Raw genomic sequence first — 21,120 nt, 5'->3', positions numbered from 1 at the left:
GGTTCCATCGATGTATTTCTCTTTAGTTCCCTTCAATGTACCCTTTGTAACTTGTAATCCTTCCTATGTAATTTCAAATTCTTTATATTTTGATCTCTCTTCAGAAGCGTGAAATAGTAATGATTGTCTCCATATCTCCATTTTACAAAAGAAGAGACCGACACACACTGAGAATGAGGACGTGGCAGTAGTTTCACACATAATCCACAGAGAACCCAGGTTTCAAATAGAGGCGACCTATTTCCAGACTCTACTAAAACATTCTTCTTTGCTGCTTTTCCCTCTTATTTTTCTTAACAGATACTTACTTAAAATTTCCTTTATGTCAGATATCATGGTAGGAGTTAGGAATACAGCAGGTAAATAAGTCAGACAAAAGTCCGTGTATTCCTGAATCTTACAGTCTAAATGGGGAGAACCCACAGTGTGGCAATGGCTGTCATTAGGAAGATGCCAGCTATCATATAACCAGCTGTCATTAAAAAAAGTGGATCTGCTCTTTTTGAGGTCTCTTGGGTACTGGGTATTGGGTGACTGAGGTGCTGGCCAATTTGCTCTTAAAGACATTAACTTTTTCCGGTTATGATTCAGAGAATGGATGGAGTCACGGTTTCCCCAGACTGTGGTGAAAAGAGGGAAGTGACTGAAGCTTGATAAAGGGGAGAAACCAGGAGAGGTAGCAAAATGCCCCAAGACTCAAGAGCAGGAGGTGCCCAAGGACACGGGCCCCACCTCACATGCCCCTTGAGAGTATGGAAAAGCACTGTTCTCTGGGCAGTGTTGCTGCTTCTTCCGTCTTTCTGATTACTAATTCAGTCTTCAGCACTAGTTGAGTTTTTCTATCTTACCAGAAATTTTAAATTGGCAAAGTTTTCATGTGTCCACTCAAAAAGTCTGTATGCTTTTCTCTTTCTAATAGCAAATGCCTCCCAATGTATACCAACTGCCTCTTTCAACCTATGTGACCCTTGCAATGATTCCACTTAGGGAAGATCTTCGAGCTCAGATTCCCAGTGATTTCTCCAACATCATATGGGGTAATGAGCAGATTTGGGCCAGTATTTAAATATTTTCTTGTGAATCTCAATGTCACTCTGCTTTGGGGGTTTAGTTAGCTGCCCATAGTTAGCCCTAAAGATTTAGAAGAATGAGTTTGAAATCTATTTTTAGGCTACAATTTCTTTCACCTATTATTCCTTTCTGATATCTGCTAAGCTCGGCTGTTTTTTCACCGTCCTCTGTTCACCTACACTTTTGGTACTGGTGTGTGCTTTGAGCACATGGCACTTGCAGGAGAAGGACTGCAGCAGACATGGGACACAAAACCAGGGCAAAAGAAAGCCAGAGAAACGCAAAACAATCAGTTGAGGTGGCACCCGGCACGGAGTGAGAATGTGGTTACCCAATACCACTTTCAGAACTTTTCCAAAGGGTCTTGGTTTTACTCAGTAGATAGGATGGAGTTCTGAACCCGCTTCCATTCAATTTTAAGGAATACATATCTGCAGCATATCAGTGAATGTCCAGGGGGCCAGCATCTCTGTGATAATTAGGTTATTACTGAACAACATCCTTTCTTCTGAGCCCATTTTATATGCCAACTATTTTTCAAAATATGTGAAAAATAAAAATACTTGACCTCCAATGGAGGTCCAGGTAAAATGGTGTTTGACTGACAAATACTCTTAGTGATAGCAAAGAGAAAAGCCTGGACATCCCAGTGAAGTGTCTGCTTAGGGACATTCAGGAACTCCTGAAGCAAGATAACCAGATGGGGCGAGATTCCGGAAAGGGGAAGCCCATGAACGTGGGGCTGCGGATTACAACCCATTTGCTTGTACTAGAAACTAACGGGAGGATGGAATTCCAGCCTGGGGACAGAGACACCGAAACTTTTGGAAGTCTCCTGGGCCTGAGTCAAATGGAAATTGAGGGGCCTTAAACACCTGGCTGACTTTCCCTGAAGACATTTGTTAAATTGAAAGTTTAAATTGGAAGTTAAATTGAAAGTTGAGCAGAAACCTGAAAGTCTAAGTGGAAAAGGCCTGGAATACAAAGAAGCGGTTCCCGCCCGCTCTGTTTGTGCTGGACAGGTAATCGGCAAAGCTGGGGACTAGGGTAACGGTCCCAGTACACGAACAAGCCCCCAGTTGAAAGTCCTAGAGTGCCATGTCCTAGCAACAGGGCAGAGATTGACTCTAAACAAAACTACAAGTCAACCTTGACTTGGTTACCATAATGATTGGGTTACCATAATGATCGCCTTCTCTCCTTGTGTATCAGAGAAAATGGTGACTAATCCCTGGAGAAACACATTGTCACGTGAGACTCCTATATCCATACACTACATGTGACATGAAACACACACACACATTGCTAGACGTATCAAGAAACAAGACCATGTGTCCCAGTACTGTTTCTCCAATCTCCTCGATGAGAAACCAAAACCTGCTATCTTATTGAGACACTAGAGGTAGTTGACAATGATTGTAAAATCGTTAAGATTAATATATTTAAGAAATAGAGGAAAAAAGAAGGACAGATAATTTCGCTAGAGATTCATATCTGTATAAAAGGAAAAAAAATGCTACCAACCAAAGCAATCAGTGTTTGGGCTATGCTTTCTCTGAATGGACATCCTTGCTTTGATAGGACTCTTGTTTCTTTGAGCAGAATATTAGCTGCATACTGGTGGTTTCTACCAATATACTTAGAGTGTATGTCACAGGGAACACTGAAAAATAGGCCCCAAACAAAGAAATTTTTATGTAAATAGAATGGAACATGTGAAGAGACTTGTGTTCTCCAAGATCTGACTTGCTATGAGGACATTAGTGATATTATATGCTTGCAGACATCAACATGGGTGAGTTATCTGTCTCTGGACTAAGCTTAGCATACATACATGAGCACGTTATAATAAATAAATAAATAAATAAGTGGTTTTTTTTTTTTTTTTTAACAACAGTTTTTAGCAGGAATTAGTTCGATGATGTATAAGAGGGATTGAGATTTTACCAGATCAGGTGCTAACAGGTTAGCCTGTTACAGATTTATGGATGCTGCCAGAAGATACGTGGCTCCTGGGTCAGGCACAAAGGACTTCATTACTCATGTCAGAGTATCTAGGACAGACTCTCATTCAGAACGTAGAAGACAGCGTTAGAAGATAGCAGGAGTGCCTCCTTCCAGAACAAAAGCAGGCTTATTTATCACCCCATTATATAAATACAAGGACAACCTCTAGGGCCAAGGCAAACCTAATTTCCTTGCAGCCTCTTACAGAATATTGGAACTCCCTAGTTGAAGGTTCCTCTGTTGTTAAGCAAACCCACTGCATGCATACCATGCACCTGGGCTATGCCATGTCATTCTCCGAGACTTTGGGGTTAGAGGAATCAGAGAAAATATGAAATTCATACTACTTCCCGTGCCATGAAAAATGAAGCATTTCTCTCTGAACCAGGAGTACAGAGCCTTGTGCCAGCATCCGTGAAACTGGGTCAAGATTCACTGCTCATCATGTAGGTAAGGTACAATCTTAACATAACAGTGTGAAGGCTCTTATGACACATTGTCAATGACTACTTAGTTGTTGAATAATTGACATTCCCAGATTTTGTTTTTATTTTTGACTAATGGGATGCATGTAACATCTACGCTATTGTCTTCTGTTTATGTGTAAAACCATTAATAGTTTTGAACACATGTTCATATGTTCATAGGTTTATTTACTTTTCTGTTCTTTTTCCTCTGTTAATTATTTGTATCCTTTCGCTCTTTTGTTTCCTATTTGGAATGCTTACTTTGTTGTGTAAATATATTCATGATACTAATCCTTACTCATTTGTAAGTATGGCTATCTTACCCTAGGCTAGAACCTGTTTTTAAGTTTTATTTAGAAATCGTTTGGTGCAGGAATAATTTTAACATTATCACATTTGTTAATGTTTTAAGAATGTGCTATTTGTGTCTTTTATATGAAATCCTTTCCTCTCCCAGTTATACGAAATGAATGCACTTCATTTTCCTCTAAAATTCTTAGAATTTTTCTTGTAAAAGTAGTTCTTTAATATATGTATAATTTATTTTTTGTGCATGTATTTGAGATACTCTAATTTTAGTTTCTCTAGATATAGAAACAGTTGGTCCATTTCTATGTACTTTTTGGATTGCCCTTTCCACAATGGCTAAAAATGCTACCTTTGTCTTCTATCAATTTCATACGTCTCTATATAGATTTAGATATCTATTCATTCTATTTCAGTTCCCTCAATTTGTTCTCCTCTTCTCTTTATCTATTTTTGTACTTTATTTAAGGAGTCCTTCATTGTTTGGTGCTGGCCTCAGTCTACCAATAACCATTGTTGTGGCTGGACCAGAACTTATGATTCTTATGATTGCAAGACACTCTTCAGCAATAAACATCAGGACACTTTGAAAAAAAAAAAAAAGACTTATTACTTACATGTCCCGAAGATTACATGGTACACTTGGGTCCACACAGAGAGGTGGAGGGTAGAGGGAAAGAGAATGTGTGTGTCGGCGGGGGGGGGGGGGGGGGGCTTGAAGTTCTGTTGTTTGGGGGTCAAGGATAGGTCCTATGGTTTGGGGGGCTCAGTCTATCCATGAATTTAACACATAAGAGGGGGAATTTAAAACACAAGGAGAGAGAGAGACGGGGAGGGAGGAAGGCCCAAATTATCAGTTATCAAAATCAATTAAGATGTCTAAAACAAAGAGTCTCGGGAGGCAGGGTGAAGAGACTGGATCTTCATCTAATCCTGTGGCTGGCAACGTGTTTATTCCAGCGAGCTCTCTTTGAAGTGAATGTCCCTTTGAAGTAGATGCCTCTTTGAAGTGGATGCCTTCGCAATGGATGTCTAAGTCATGCACTTGCATTACCAAATAAATAAATAAATAAATAAGAATAAGAATACGAAAAAGAAAATTCAACTGTCTGGGTTTATGCGCACTACATTCATCTTTATAATGTCTTGATTTCTGTTAGGATATACCCTCTTTTCTTCTCTTTCTGATAGCTATGTATCTCCTTCATCTTTTTTTCCAATACTTTCTTGCTTTTTTTATTCATTTTCCATTTGCATTTTATTAACAGATTACTAAATTCAGTTGGTCATTAAAATGATGTTGAATTTATAAATTAATATGAACATCTGAGCACTCTGATTTATTAATTTGGTAAATATATTTCTTGCATGGTTTTATATTTTCAGTAACATTGGTCCTTACATAGGATAAACTTGAACATTATATATTGGATTTTTTTTCTATAATCATTCAGAAGGATTTGAGGCTAATTTATTTCATTTGTCTTTGCCATTTTAAATTGTAGCTGATTTATTACTTATCCATATGTTTTAAATATAGGAAATCTATGTATTTTGAGGTATTTCAAAAAATTGGCAAAGTATCCCATTATTACTTAAGATGTTTTTGTAGGTTCTCTTAAATTTTCATGTAGGCAATTTCATCATCAAGGTTAATCTTGTAATTTGTTTCTACTTATTATTGTTCTCCATTTTTTCCTTTCTTTCTGAATCGAGAACATTCTGTACAATACTGCTTAGTTGTAGTGACTGAAGTTATCCTGAAACCAGAAGAATTGCTTCGATGAACCTATCAGAAATTGCTCATTGTTAGAAATGTGACCTACAGAAAGATCCTGTTTTAAGACACCAAGTTTTAGGGACGCCTGGGTGGCTCAGTGGGTTAAGCCGCTGCCTTAAGCTCAGGTCATGATCTCAGGGTCCTGGGATCGAGTCCCACATCGTGCTCTCTGCTCGGCAGGGAGCCTGCTTCCCTCTCTCTCTCTCTCTGGCTACCTCTCCGTCTACTTGTGATTTCTCTCTGTCAAATTAATAAATAAAATCTTTAAAAAAAAAAAAAAAGACACCAAGTTTTGGATTTGTTTCATTTTTCTAACAATAGTTGCTTCTTTTGAAGCAATAAGCTAATTATTTCTAACATTTTATATCAAACTTTCTATATCATCTTGTATTTGGTATATTTCACCTAAGCAGTACACACACACACACACACACACACACACACACACACATACACACACACATTTAAATATGAGATAGCTTTGATTAAAAATTATATTCAGTTTGATAATGGCTACTGTATATTTGAATTAATATCTACTTTCTTCTATCATTTTCTATGCTTTTATTTTCCATCTTTTATTCTCCTTTTTGGTCTTCTGTTCTACTGATAAAATAAGTTTCATTATTTAGTTTTCTGAAAAACGTTTCTTGCTTTGGAAAATACAGATTTTTATGCTGTTCATTTTTAGTGTTTACTCTTCAAGTTTTAACATATGAAATGAAACATGAATTCTAAGATTTTTTCTTAAGTATTATATTCTGCAGAGATCCTGAAGGCAAAGACTAATACAATATTTGCCAAAATGTCAGTAGTTAAATGTAAAAAACTTATTTTTATACATTGGAAGACGTCTTTAATAATGAGTCCTCCTTCATTTCTAATAGCTTACTATTTTTAACTAACTGTAGAGAAGGCTAATATTAGCAAATTATTTTTCATCAGCATTTTGACAAGATGATTTTTATCAACTTATGCTATTTTAGTTTTTTAACCAGGAATCTAGTTTACTAATTATTGGAGTGCCTGGGTGGCAAGTCAGTTGAACAACTGACTCTTGGTTTTGGCTCAGGTCCTGATCTCTGGGTGGTGGAATGAGCCCCTCCCAAGCTCCCCACTCAGAAGAGAGCCTGCTTAAAACTCTCCCTCCCCTCCGGGCTCCCCCAGCCCCAGGCTCTCTTTAAAATAAATAAATATAATCTTTAAAAATTTTTAAAAATCTGATTATCATTGCTTTTTAATTATTTTTCATTTTCTTTTTAATAGTATAAATTTTTTTTTCTCTTTATTGTTGAGGCTTAATAGTTTTAAACTCTCATATGCTAGCATAGGTTTAATTTTGTGCTTGGCTTTGGTGTTTATGTTTATCATAAGGGTGCATATACTTATATGAGTATATTCATTTTGGTATGGCTATTCCATTTTTAATCTTGTCTTTACATAGTATTATCTGTAGCTGCCTTGTGTTTAGAGAATAATCCATCTTTTATATGGTATCATTATTCTCCCAAGGTTCCAAAGTGAGTATTTTTTTTAATCTATTTATTTATGTATGCATTTATTTATTTATTTATTTATTCATTTATTTATTTTTGGAGAAGAGGGGCAAAAGGAGAGGGAGATGGAGAGAGAATCTCAAGCAGACTCCACGCCCAGCGTGGAGACCCACACGGGGTTCAATCTCACAACCCTGAGATCATGACCTGAGCCGAAACCAAGAGGTGTACACCTAACTGACTGAACCCAGCCAGGCACTCCTAAAGTGCATATTTTAAAAATCACAATTTGTGGATGTAAAGAATGAAGCTTGGAAAGTTAGGTGACTTGGCTTATCTAGAATAATCAAGTCTGCTTTCATAAGCACATGTTTTCAGCTATGCATTTGAATCTTTTCTAGAAATCATTGTTATTCAAAAGAAGTTTCCCTGTGTTATTTACAATTTTATCAATTCCCAATATTTTTTTTTAAAAATAGTCTTACACATAGATTAAAACTTCTTTATCCCTACACAATTGTCTAGAGGTCACATACTTGACATAGTATATAGCTGGTTTAAGCATTCACTGATATGGTTAAAATAAATGTTGAAAAATTTACATCAGGGGGCGCCGGGGTGGTTAAGTGGTATAAGCCTCTGCCTTTGGCTCGGGCCTTGCATTGGGCTCTCTGCTCAGCAGGTACTCTGCTTTCTCTTCTCTCTCTGCCTGCCTCTCTCTGCCTACTTGTGATCGCTGTCTGTCAAATAAATAAATAAAATCTTTAAAAAAAAAATTACATCAGTACAATAAACCCTTTTAAAAGTGTGCATATGTTTGAGGGGAGCTCCTTAAAATGACTTCCCACAACTGGTGATGTCAGATCATTGAATTAAGCCCTTGTGAATAGACCCATGTATTAAGTTCATAAATTCTCGATATAAATTTTTTAAGATTTCACCTAATTATTTATTTGACAGAGAGATAGAGAGAGAGCACAAGTAGGCAGAGCAGCAGGCAGAAAAAGAGGGAGATACAGGCTTCCTGCCAAGCAGGGAGTCTGACATGGGGCTTGATGCCAGGACCCTGGGATGATGACCTGAGTTGAAGGCAGTCGCTTAACCAACTGAGCCATGCAGGCGCCCCAGATATAAAAATTTTTTACAAAGAACTTTCAGTCACTAAGTGGGTCTCGACAATAGAAAATTCTCTTGTTTCTTTTAAAAATATTTTTGGAATTATACTTACATAGGTTAAATAAGTTGAATATAACACACCTTTATATCCAAGTCAAATCTTCATGATTGTATCATCAAATTAAAATTACTTAAAATGTAAAATAAAATCTTTATCAGGATGGGAAAAGATGGGGGGGGGACCTGGGTGGCTCAGTGGGTTAAAGCCTCTGCCTTTAGCTCAGGTGATGATCTCAGGGTCCTGGGATCAAGCCCCACATCAGTATTTCTGCTCAGTGGGGAGCCTGCCTACTCCTCTCTCTCTGCCTGCCTCTCTGCATACTTGTGATCTCTGTCAAGTAAATAAATAAAATCTTAAAAAAAAAAAAAGAGGCAAAAGAAACAACTGAAATATAAATAGAGGGATTGAGGTGTGATTTTAACTGACCAAGACAGAAAGTTGAATGCTCCCCAAATTACACAATTATCTGAACTATGGGAAAAATGCATTAAGTTTTTTTACATATTTCCCATAGTTAATTACATGAAATATATATGGGATTGTAGAATGGGATGTCCAAATGTATGTAAATGTAGAGTGATAAATTATTATAATTTGTCATATAAAAACATGCACAAATATGTATTTCCATATAATATTTCATATTATAGTATATTCCATATAGTATTAAATACCATAAATACTATATTCCATATAGTATTTCCATAGGCAGAGCTGACCATAAGGAAGTTAAAATGAGAAAGAAGAATAAGCAGCTTTGGATTTTCGTGTAAACTATGATATGGTCACATGTACAATTTGGTATCCTTGTTATAATAATTTAAAGAAGCTAAGGAAAATGGACATAATGTTTTAGTGAGTTGAGATTTAGTGATATATAATATGTCTCCCTGAAGGTACAGAAAGAGAATTAAATGTTTACTCCTAAATGTACCCACCATTGTTTCTCTTACAGGATTTTGAGGCCAGTGTTAAATTCCAAATAATAACATATTCAGATAAGCATGACCAAAGATAGTTTTAGGGAAGAAGAAAGTTGATACAGACCAGAACACTGCACATATTGACTGATTTAATGCTTCCTTTAAGGAAGGTGGAGTTTTACGCAACCTTGAGAAATCTACCGAACAAGGAACCTAAGACATGAGAATCTTCTCTAGTTACTAAAGTATGGTGTTCTTTTTTCCTTCACACAATACAGAAGTTTAAACAAAAGCAATTCAAAATTTCCACAATATTCTGCAATTATGCATATTTTCTACCCACATTTTGAAAATATTCATAATAACAAGAGGAAATATAATTTGTACACCACATCTTGATAGCCTTGCTAATGCAAGATGAGTTCAAACATTGCATTTCCTTTCCTAACTGTCCCTAGGACATATTTTTCATTTTTCCTAATTTAAAATTGTTCTACCTCCTAGCAATTGCAAGCAACTCTCATAAACATGTTTGTCAGCTAAGATTTCTCTTAAAATTTGCCCAAGAGCATATTACATGTACATCTCTTGTTTAAAGGGATGCTTCTGAATAAACTCAATGGAAGTTATTTGTACATATGGCTCAATTTTAAATACAAGCTATTCACAGATCATAACACATTAACATCAAACTGACTTTGAATGCTGATTTGCAAGCTGTTCATGGGTATGCACGCATAAAGCAAAACTGCTCATGGGCCTATTCCACACGAAGTCAAAACAGATATCACATAGGTTAGAGAGTATATGTAAATCACGTTCACCTTCATTGTCCTTCAGAGTGAAGTTTGGGTTTATAGATAGGCGTTCATCAAGAAAAAAGTTAAACCTTGGTCCATTTGCAAAATCGTCTTTATCAGTGGCACTGATCGTATGAATCACCTGAAGAGAAAAAGCAAAGACTAAATAGGAAAATTAATTTGACTTATTCCTTTGATTTTAATTATATTATAGCATTTTTCATTGCCATCACAAAAGGATTTTTAAAAGACCCCTTTATCCACCCTGAGTCTTTTCGAATTCAAGTAATAAATGTCCCAGCGAACTGGCCTGTTCTTGCATGAGATTTTAGGAAACAGGTTATGGAACAATTTATAATCATCCACGCTTTATTTTCTAGCATAGCACCAACACCTATTTTTTTTTTTCTTTATCACCTACAGTACCTTGGGGCCAATTAACAGGAAGGTTTCGTAAGAACACCTGTTTGAGGAAACAGGAAGTATTGTTTGTACAAATATAAATATCCTAGTGTTCCTGTAGAACAGCTTTGTAGTGTATGTCGTTCTCAGTAAGTAAATGCAAAAACAGTGGAGCCATATTATTTTTACCATTTCAGGGAATCTTTGAGAGCATGAACTAGCCCTTCTATGTTAACATAGTTAAGATAAGGAATGTGAGACCCTAAAGGTTTGTAATGTGCCTCAAATCTGTTAAAATGGTAGCAGAAGCAAAACCAGACCACTCACAGTTTTATGGAATACTTCTCATATACAGTGCTGAGAAAAAGCAATTCTAAAACTTGGACTATGCACGTCATGGAGCAGAGAAAGTTAGACATACAAATGGCTATTCCAGGTGGCTTAAAAACAATGCAAATTCCATAGCGGTAGCCATTACACTCTTAGCAAGGAAGTATCCAAACTAATACGCAAGATAATATTTTCCTCTTAAAAAAAAAAAATCCTAATGCGTAAGTGTCCTTTTTTTAGTCCTTCCTTAGAGAAACTAAAAGAAAGAGAGGGAAAAGTAGCCATAAAAAGAATGTTTCCTGGGGTGCCTGAATGGTTCAGGCGGTTAGGCATCTGCTTTCGGCTCAGATCATGATTCCAGGGTCCTGGGATCAAGCCCTGTACTGAGCAGGAGCCTGCTTCTCCCTCTCTCTCTGCCCCTCCCCTGCACCCTGCCCCTCCGCTCATGTTCTTTCTCTCTCAAAAAAATAAATAAAATCTTAAAAAAGAGAGTGTTTCCTGCATGTGAAATATACTGTGTTCATTTCAAAAATTGCTATGATTTCTAAAAACATCTCGCTCAATTTCATCCCATTTCAATCTTTTCCAAGTGAAATAGTATACCAATACGTACAGCAGGTAAAAGCTAAATTCCCTCCATGCATCGAGTCCATTAGTTGGCCAGGGAGATGAAGATGAATGTAAAAGTACTAAGAAGGAGTCATCAGTGACAGTAGGACCAGAAAAGCATGTGTCTTCATGAAGGGGAAGTGAAGAAAGTGCTTTAGGCTATATAGAAAGTGATCTATTTTATCCATATCTGCATATGGCTCTCTATTGCTCAGAATGTATTCTCAGAAAGAAATTTAGGTAAAAGCTTCCCCCAACCCCCACATATCCCAAGAAATCTCTATCATTCTTCTCTTCACTTCACTTCAGACTATTAATTTTAAGATGAAAAATCTACGTATCTCCTTGTTGTTGCTTTCTTTTTTGTTTAAATTACAGTTGGTCTCTGGATAGATTCTTTTTTCCCCCTTCTTATTGGCTTTGCCTTGATAGTAGAATAAATTGATGGATAATCAGAAGCAATTTGACAATTTTTCTTGAGTGCATGGAAAGCTCCATGGAGTTCAGAGTGAGTGTAATCTGAGAAACATATCTACGTTCTCTACTTTTCAGGTATTTAATATTTAACTGAAATAAAAATATAAAGTTTTCAAGACTCTCTTCAGGGTTAAATGAAATAGATACACGTTTTTCTTTTTGAAAACAAATATCCTATCTCCCCTAATCCTTGCTCATTGTCATTCTCCAATGCACAATCCTATTTTCTCGATGATACCTCATAACCTACTAACAGGTTTGCAAATTCACTTCTTATTTTGGAATGTGATTTTGGAACAGATCAGCAAAGAACAATTAACTTAAACCAACTAAATTATTTTATAATTCCCCTTATGGCTTCTTTAGGACGACAATTTTCTTCCCATTTTAAATTTTTACAAACAAGTTATTCTATTTGTTAAACACTGATATAATTCATAATATAGCTTTACTATTTTGCTGTTGTCTTTAGTAAAATACACTTTCCATTTTTATACAAGTAATTTCAAATCTGAATTTACCAGGAAGCTCAGTCACGGCAAATTTGTCTTCTCAAAAACTTCTTGATCTTGTTTCCATAGCAAATGATAAGCTGATGACTACATTTTGTTTATGAACCATTCGTCTTGAATTCCTGCAGAATGTGCCTCATGCATCCATACTTATTCTTCTATAATGCTTCTGAAAAATACTTCCAAAAACCTAGAATGTTGCTTGGCTTTTATCTAGAACTTGGGGATATCCTCTTATCCTCTTGATGGGGAAAGGTCTATTTAATTTTTCTGTTTACTAATCACCTTTCCTTTCAGGAGAAGACAGATTTCAATTTATTGTTTCCTTAGACTTATATTAGGAAAACCACCTCAGAAGTGAACATGTCTGTGATTTTTAAAAGATGTAAGCTTCTGGCAGATATCTAGATAAGTGCCATGTATCTGTCACCAATATTTTCTACCCTTTTGTCAGTTAGGATTTATCTACACTGAGCTACCTGTGCCCTCCATGTGTGTAATTTGTGGTAGCTTGTGGGTGATGTACAATCCATAACAATTTATTTTCTGTCTCTCATCATTTTAACTGAACTTAGATTATTTTCTATCTTGTGCATATTATGTAATTAGTGCATAAAGTATTTGATTATTTTGAAAGATCTGAGAGAAACACAGTCATAAATTTATTCTACTAAAGGGAGGAGGGAGTCCAAATTGATAGTTGGTATTTATTAATAATTATAAGCTGCAGTTGTTTGTAATGCCCATGAATAATGATTCACTTTTAGCATAAACTAATTAGAATCAATGTTGTATTTCTTTTATCAAATAAATGTATCACCCTCTTTAAATGTGTTTTCTATGGTCTGTTATTTCTTGACTACTTTACTAAAGGGGGAAAACATGAAAGTAGTCAGTTTCACAGATATACACAATGTTAGGTAAATGATCTAGTGCAACTAAACATTTAAATTAAAAGAATATTCTATGGAGCACATTGTATCTTATTTTCTTTAATGTAATTTAATTCTTTTTCCGTGTTCCAAAATTCATTGTTTATACACCATACCCAGTGTTCTATGCAATACGTGCCCTCCATAATACACAGCACCAGGGTGTATCTTCTTTAAATTAATCAATGAATTTGCTTTATAATATAATCTCAAGTGGGATCATACATTTATTTAATAATAACACTAGTTTCTGTTGATTCAATGAGTTGATCTTTGTAAAATCTTTTTTTTTTTTAAGATTTATTTATTTATTTATTTGACAGAGAGAGAGAACAAGTAGGCAGAGAGTCAGGTAGAGGGTGGGGGGAAGCAAGCTCCCTGCTGAGTAGAGAGCCCAATGCAGGGCTTGATCCCAGGACCCTGAGATCATGACCCGAGCTGAAGGCAGCGGCTTAATCCACTGAGCCACCCAGGGACCCCTGATCTTTATAAAATATTGGTGTAAAATCTCTAGTGATCAAGGTACTTTTTTCATACAAAGTTTATTATTAGTAAGTGGACATGATGGAGGTAGGTTGGTGTTAGTTAATATAATTTTCTATGATATATGTTGTATTTCCTAAATTTACTTTGTAATGAAACACACACACACACACACACACACACATACACACACACACAGGGGAAAGTCAATATCAGTAAGGTAGAAAGAATTCCCGTTATTTATATTTCCATTTCTATGGGTAGACCCATCTCATTTATTATGAATTCACTTCGGGAACTGACTTCAAATTTCATGTATGCATGGCTTTCTTCTTAAAATATCTTTCGTACAGGGTAGTTAAAATATATATGTATGTATATATAGAGATAGAGAGAGATAGAGAGAGAGATCTCTATATAATTTTTACAGAATGGGAAAATTTATTAAGTCAGAGAAATACATTGTTGCAGTTCAGGTATATTGATACCCGATTCAAGGTGAATTCTGCTCTTATAGGTGGTTTAAACTTCTGCTTCACAAAAGACACCATTCTCTGCCATGGCCACATGCTGTTATATTTAGACACAAAGCATCCATAATAAAGATGCCTGCAATTCTAAAAGCCATTGTTACAGGAAGAGGAGACATTGTACAGCTGGGCAATACAAATATGCTTCAGAAAACCTATTTCAACAAATCATTATTTAAATAGAGTTCCCTATTCCTACTCTGTATCAAAACACACAAAGTTTCTCCAGAAATGCTACAAACATAAGGTTAAATGAACCAAAGGCGGCAACATTAAAGAATAGAGAGATTCAGACCATTTCCCTTGTGACAGGTTAAATCATACAAATGGACCACACAGATTGACAATGGTTTGTTTAAATACGGGTGTAATAAACAATATTTTCAAATGGCTTTTCATTACCTCAGTAACAAGTTTTAATTCATTTTGGTGAAACAAACGTTTAGAGAAACAGATACTTAAGCATATAAAGAACCCAAGTATCTTAATGTGACATCTAAAATCATACAATATTAAAGATAGCAATGATGATAACAATGAATACACTTTTTAAAGAGATAATATCCATAATCACATAAATAAATCTATATACATTAGATTTTAATCTCTGAGAAAAAGAAAGAAATCTCTGAAGAAAAGAAAAATACTATCTAAATGGCTAAGGGGACCCAGAAGATAAAGATATATTTCTGTCACAAATTTAGCCTTCTCTAAAAAATGGAATGGCTTCTCATGGAGAATAAAATAATCCACATTTAAAGGCATTTGAGACTCATCTAATCATATACTCAAAATTTCAGGCTTGGAAGTGTCGGGGTCACGCGCCCAAGATGGCACCGGAGCAGTATGGAGAGCATAAAAAACAGCCTAAAAAACATCCGCCCTGGCCACACGTGACCTTGTGCTCATCACATGAGCACCATACGCCACCACTGCCTACCAGCCCCAGATACCTCCTGTTCAATACCTCTGTGATTGGCTGTATACTCCCTGTTCACGTGAACACCCCCGTGATTGGCTGTTATGCCCTATATAAGGCAAGGGAACTTCCCCGCAAGAGGAGAAAAGAAAGATCGACCAGGGAATAAACAAGAGCTTGTGCATCGGCCTGTGTGTGACCTGTGTGTGTGTTGGTGTTGCGTCATCTCTGCAGGCAGGGAAGGCGTGACATGGAAGGGCCCTAAAATTCTGATAATTTTCTTTATTTTAGAGATGAAGAAAGCATTCCTGGATGTTGCATAAATCATTTCTTAGAAATGCTATGAAGCTTAGGTGGTCAGTGCGGAGGGTAAAAACAGAAGGTCCCAGGATAGCACTGACTGGAGAGGATGACCTGGAAAGAATGCATGAATAAACTTTCCTGGGATCAAGAGGTCAATGGAAGAGGTCAAGGTCACTGGCCAATATGGAGAGAGTTCAATCTAGAAAACTAATACCAGTGTTTTAGATTTGGGAACACATGTAAACATTCACAGGAGAAAAATCAATGAATCCAAGAACAAGGACTGAGCGTTATTTGCCCAAATTTCAATACTTTTACCTGTAAAGGTGGCTAGGACTAGCAGTATGTATTGTTTCCAATACAGTATCTCACTCTACCCTAAACATTTTGAAATTAAATGTTGAAGTTAAAAAAAATAAAATAAAAGGGAAAAATAAATGTATTACATTTAAAAGAGAATATCTAAAAATGGTTGATGCAATTATTAGCTTAAGTTTGGATTTTTAAGTCTTTGTATCACATTTCAGATGATCTAATTTTGAATTCTCTGAATAGCCTATGGATCAAAAAAAAAAGAAACAAGATTCTGTAGGGGATTTATATCCTTGATAGATTCTGATATTAAAGTTATGTTTTATCATAAAAAGGGTAGAAAACAAATTTTCCTTTTTGTCCCTTTCAATACAATGTATTTTCACTATTATTCCATTTAAATATTTTAAATATTTATTGCCTAAGTGATTCTTAGCTTATTTAGGTGTCCTTATTTCCGGTGGATTTTTTTTTTTTTTTTAGAAATTTTTTTTCCCCTAGCAATACTTTTGAATTGGTATCTTGCTTTATTTATTTATTTATTTATTTATTGTCATACTGAAAATAATGAGGCCAATCCTGTGCAAATTATTAAAACTTTCTTTGTGGCCCTGACACAACTGAAATAGGCTTCGGTAAATAAATCATTAGATATCTGTACTGAAAAATCCTTCCTGCTTTTGAAATGGTGGTATGGAAAATGTTTAAGCTTCTGAAGTGATCATCTTAATATATTGCATAATATATAATAATATATTAATTGTTACATATTATAATATAATATAATATAATATAATATAATATAATATAATACATAATCTGTAAGTACTTTTGGATACAATTCTCATTCACTTTTTCCTTACATTTTCTAATTTTCTTATGGGCAATGAATATGAAAAAAAGTTTTCCATTTATATATACACAAATACCTCCTCAGAGGGTATTAAAACATAAACAATGATTACCTTAGCACATTATTGGTTGTTCTTTCTATAAAAATACATAGGCAATGCTTCTCAGTACTATAAGACAAACTTTAAAATGAATTAAAGTAGTTTTGGATGGGGGTGCCTGGGTGGCTCAGTCTGTTCAGAGTCTGATTTTTGACTTTGGCTCAGGTCACAATCTCAGGGTTGTGAGATCAAGTCCCATGTTCTGCTCTATGTAGGTGTAGAGCTTGCTTAACATTTTCTCTCTCTGTTTCTGTGTGTCTGCCTCTCCCTCTGCCCTTTCCCCCCTCCAAATTTTTTTGAAATAAATAGAGTAGTTTTGGATGAATAGTCATTCTGGCTTGCCAAAGACAGTAAAAGGGACCATCTGACTCCAATAGACCTAGACCTTTTCTATCTCTCTAGATTCACCCTTGACAGACTTTATTTTTATGTATTTTTGTAAATTTTTAAAAGATTTTATTTATTTATATGACAGAGAGAGACACAACGAGAGAGGGAACACAAGCAGGGGGAGTGGGAGAGGGAGAGGAGCAGGCTTCCCGCCGAGCAGGGAGCCCTGATGTGGAGCTCAATCCCAGGACCCTGGGGTCATGACCAGAGCCAAAGGCAGACACTTAACGACTGAGTCACCCAGGCGCCCCTACCTGCGACAGACATTAAAGTGCTCCTTATGGAATCCATGCCTCCCCATAGTCTCTTCTTCATTAAGTCTGGGTGTGACCAATAGAATATGGCAGAAGTTTTGATACATCCTTCACCTGATGACATTATATTTTACAAGACTGTTTTCTAACAGACTTTACAGATCTCTCCTTACTTGCTGATGAAATGGTTATTGAGGAAACCCATACATATAGCAAGAAACTGTGAGTGGGATATTGAAACTCCAGGAAACATTGAAGAGCTGAGGAAAATCCTGAAGCTCTGAGGTCTATAGTTGAAGCAAACATAATGCTACCAATAACTAGGTGTGCTTAGAAGAGATTTCAAGCCTCAGGTAAGAACTTGATCCTTATTGAAACCTTGACTGCAGTTTTATGAGACCCCTGCAAAGATCAAACTAAGCCATGAGCAGACATCTGACCTACAGAAACTCTGGGATCACAAATAAGTATTGTGTGAAGCTGCTAAGTTTGTGTAATTTGTTATAAAGCAGAAAAACACACACACAAAAAAACAAAACAAACAAAAAACCACAAATGTGTGTGCCCTTCTCCTTTCTTTATGTGCTACAGCCACACTGGGCTTTCCTCAGAACTGCCATGCTCTTTAAGCTAGCTGCCATGCTACATCCAAACTCATGACCCCCATTCAAGGTCTTCTCTGCTTCTTCTGCTGTCCCCACATTCTTAATACATATAGACCCTTTCTGTTGTTCCAACCTCATCATCTCTTAGTACCAATATTACTCAGTGGTCACTCACATGTCACTCCTGCAGGCCTTCCAAAATGGACCAATCAGTCCGTTCTCCAGACCTTTGTCTCAAAGCTTCATTAGTACAAGAAAATTCACAGTTTCCTCCTCATTTAATACAGGGCTTCACACAAAGCATTCAATATAATTTTATTGGTATGATGAATGTATGCATGAATGAGTTCATTTTTAGATTTATATTTGGGTTCTGGAGAAAATTTTTTTTTTCAGTGATTCTCAAAAAAAATCTATTTGGTATTCAGAATAAAGCTTTATAACATTATTTTCAGCTGAGCACAAAAATAACATTGAGGGCTTTTGAGGATTATACCCCAAAATAATAGAAATAGAGCTGCTTGTTTTTCTTCCAGTCCAATGATAGGAAGGAAACAATGAACTTACCTGGCCAGGCTTTGAATTTTCACAGACAACAATATCATATTCCCTGGCAAGTTCGGGTGGATTGTCATTGACATCCAGAACTCTAATACCCACTGTGACATGGCTCAGCAAACCAGGATTGTCTGCAAAACACACAGGAATTTATTTAGTGTTTCCATGCACATTTTAGAGGCTTGGTTTAAAGCAAATCTCCTTAATACTGTAGCTTGTCACTAGCTCCATATGCTGCAACAGGACTTTTGGCAAAGGGCAACTTTATGATGGCACTCTTTGCTAGAATTCATTAACTTACAGAAAAATGAAAAATGAACACCAAGGCATGACCTGCATGCTAAAGTGATTATTTTGTCATACCAAGGAAATTACATGTTATTCAGGAGCTGGAGTGGGAGAAATTCATTGTACGCAGTCAGAGTCCAAGGGATGAACAATTGGTTTCATCATTAATCTAAGAAAAGCATAGAAGTTGGTTCAAAAAAAGATTACATAATCTTTAAGAAGTTTGAGTTTTTAAATTTAAATAAATTTGGTGGAAATAAAAATATTGCCATTTTTGCACAAAGAATAATTTTATTCTTATAGAAAAATTCATGCAGTGTGGGATGTTAAGTCATACTTGGGGAGAAATAATAATTGAAATCAGAACTTATCATATAATTAATATATAACTCTTGTAGATTTCAAAATATTATAACTAACACCTTAAAATATTTCTTAAACACAGTCTTCACATTTTTCAGTAATTTTACTAATTCTGAGATATAAGGAAAAGGCAAATGTTCCATTTATTTTACAAGTTAAAGCTATAAATACAGAATTAATAACAGGAAAATTAAATATATATATATATTTTTATTACTGATGTTTTTGTCATTATTTTTAAAAGTCCAAAATTAATGTTAAATAGACTAATTTTTTAAAGGATTAATAAAACAAAAGACATAAATTCTAGATAAATTTATCAGTTTATCAAAGTCGAACAAGAGAAGGTATATTCGAAAAAAGGGGGTATGGATATATATAGACATATATAGATGATACTAACACTAGTAAGAACATGGATGGAATAAAAAATGCCATAGGTGTCTCCAAATGGAATAGAAAATCTAAGGAGTACTATAGTAATTAAAGAAGATCAAATTTCATTTAAAACATAATTTTTCTAAAGCAAAAAAAAAAAAAAATCAGGTCTGGGTTATTTTACCTAAAGTTAAAGAAACAGGCAGTTTCATTCCTAAACATCTTTTTCCCAGAAAAATGGAGGAAAGAGGAAATACTGAAAAGTCTGTTTTCTGTGGCTTATGACCTATTGGTATGAATACCAGACATTCTCACTCACAAGATACTTTACATGTAAATAGCCTAAACAAAATGATAGCAAACCCATTCCACTGTTGCATTAAAAAAGAAGACAAAACAAAACAAAAAAAACTATCTTTATCAGTTCCACACTTGCTTTATTTAGCATTAAAGGAAGGAAGATACGAAGGGAAGGAAGATAAAAGGAAGAAACGAGGAAGGACATTTTTTTTTTTTTTAAAGGGGTAAAAATTATTCACATGTTTAATGAATTGAAGGATGGACAAACAAAAGTAATTAAAGGATAGACATACAGAAAAACCAAGAAATAGGATGTAATAGCCATACATGATAAACTCAATGAAACCTAGCAAAACAAACCAAAAGACCAAAAACAAAAAATCTCAACAAATAAGTGGAAATGTGCTTTCTCCAACTGATTAAGGGTACATCAAACAAACAACAACAAAACTACAGTGTACCTTATTCTTAATGGTGAAAAACTAACTAAAGTTAATTAACAGAGCTCTAAGAAAGCTATAAATAAATCTACCAAAGGATGTGAAAGACCTATATGCAGAACATTTTATTGAAATGTTGTATAAGGTGAGTTTTAGACTTCATTAAAGACATTAAAAGCTGTATCATGTGTGTGCTTAGAAAGATACAATATCACAAATAAAACCAACCCTCTGAACTGATGTGTGTATTCAATGTAATATGTTGCAAATCCCAATGTCCATAGAATTAAAAGTTGATTCTAAAATTTATAAGTACTTAGATTATTTAGCATGTATGGAAAATGACAAAAAGCATACTCGCTGTACAATTTACCAAGGCTTATTATATGGTATTTGTGGCCTTACTCTTGCCAGAATATAAACATATCTCTTCTACTCCAAATGTCATCTATGATTTTTTCATGTATTCTTGTGTTTCCCAACTAGGCACTTGCTCACCTTATCAGAGCAGACAAAGTAATCTGTTCTAGAAGCCTGAGACAAGAATTTTATTGGCTCTAATCATTAATATCAGCAGCCTTAATTGTCCCTGAATAAATTTCCCTCCGCTCATTTTCTGAGCAAGCAGAATTAGAAGCAACCTTAGTGAAGTTAGGAAAGAAAGGAAAAGAAAGCAAAAACCTGTTTTGTAGAAGATTCTGGAAAGACTACATCTTGAAGAAAGGCTAGAATAAAAGCACAGCTAGGCATCTGAC

The 21,120-nt window shown here is 35.4% G+C and overlaps 1 protein-coding gene across 7 annotated transcripts in view; it reads right to left on the bottom strand.

Moving 5' to 3' along the window:
• CDH18 (cadherin 18) overlaps positions 1-21,120 on the bottom strand; it is a 974,546-nt gene that overhangs the window by 19,043 nt on the left and 934,383 nt on the right. For all 7 annotated transcript variants that reach the window (XM_082724411.1, XM_082724412.1, XM_082724407.1 and 4 more), the window contains 2 exons: positions 18,606-18,727; positions 10,052-10,169 (listed from right to left, as the gene is read on the bottom strand). In XM_082724411.1, the coding sequence (XP_082580537.1) occupies positions 10,052-10,169; positions 18,606-18,727 (240 nt within the window). The remainder of the gene's footprint in view (positions 1-10,051; positions 10,170-18,605; positions 18,728-21,120) is intronic.

This window comes from Mustela nivalis (genome assembly GCF_964662115.1).
Source record: "Mustela nivalis genome assembly, chromosome: 3".
Lineage (NCBI taxonomy): Eukaryota > Metazoa > Chordata > Mammalia > Carnivora > Mustelidae > Mustela > Mustela nivalis.
This window is presented reverse-complemented; position numbering and strand designations above follow the sequence as displayed.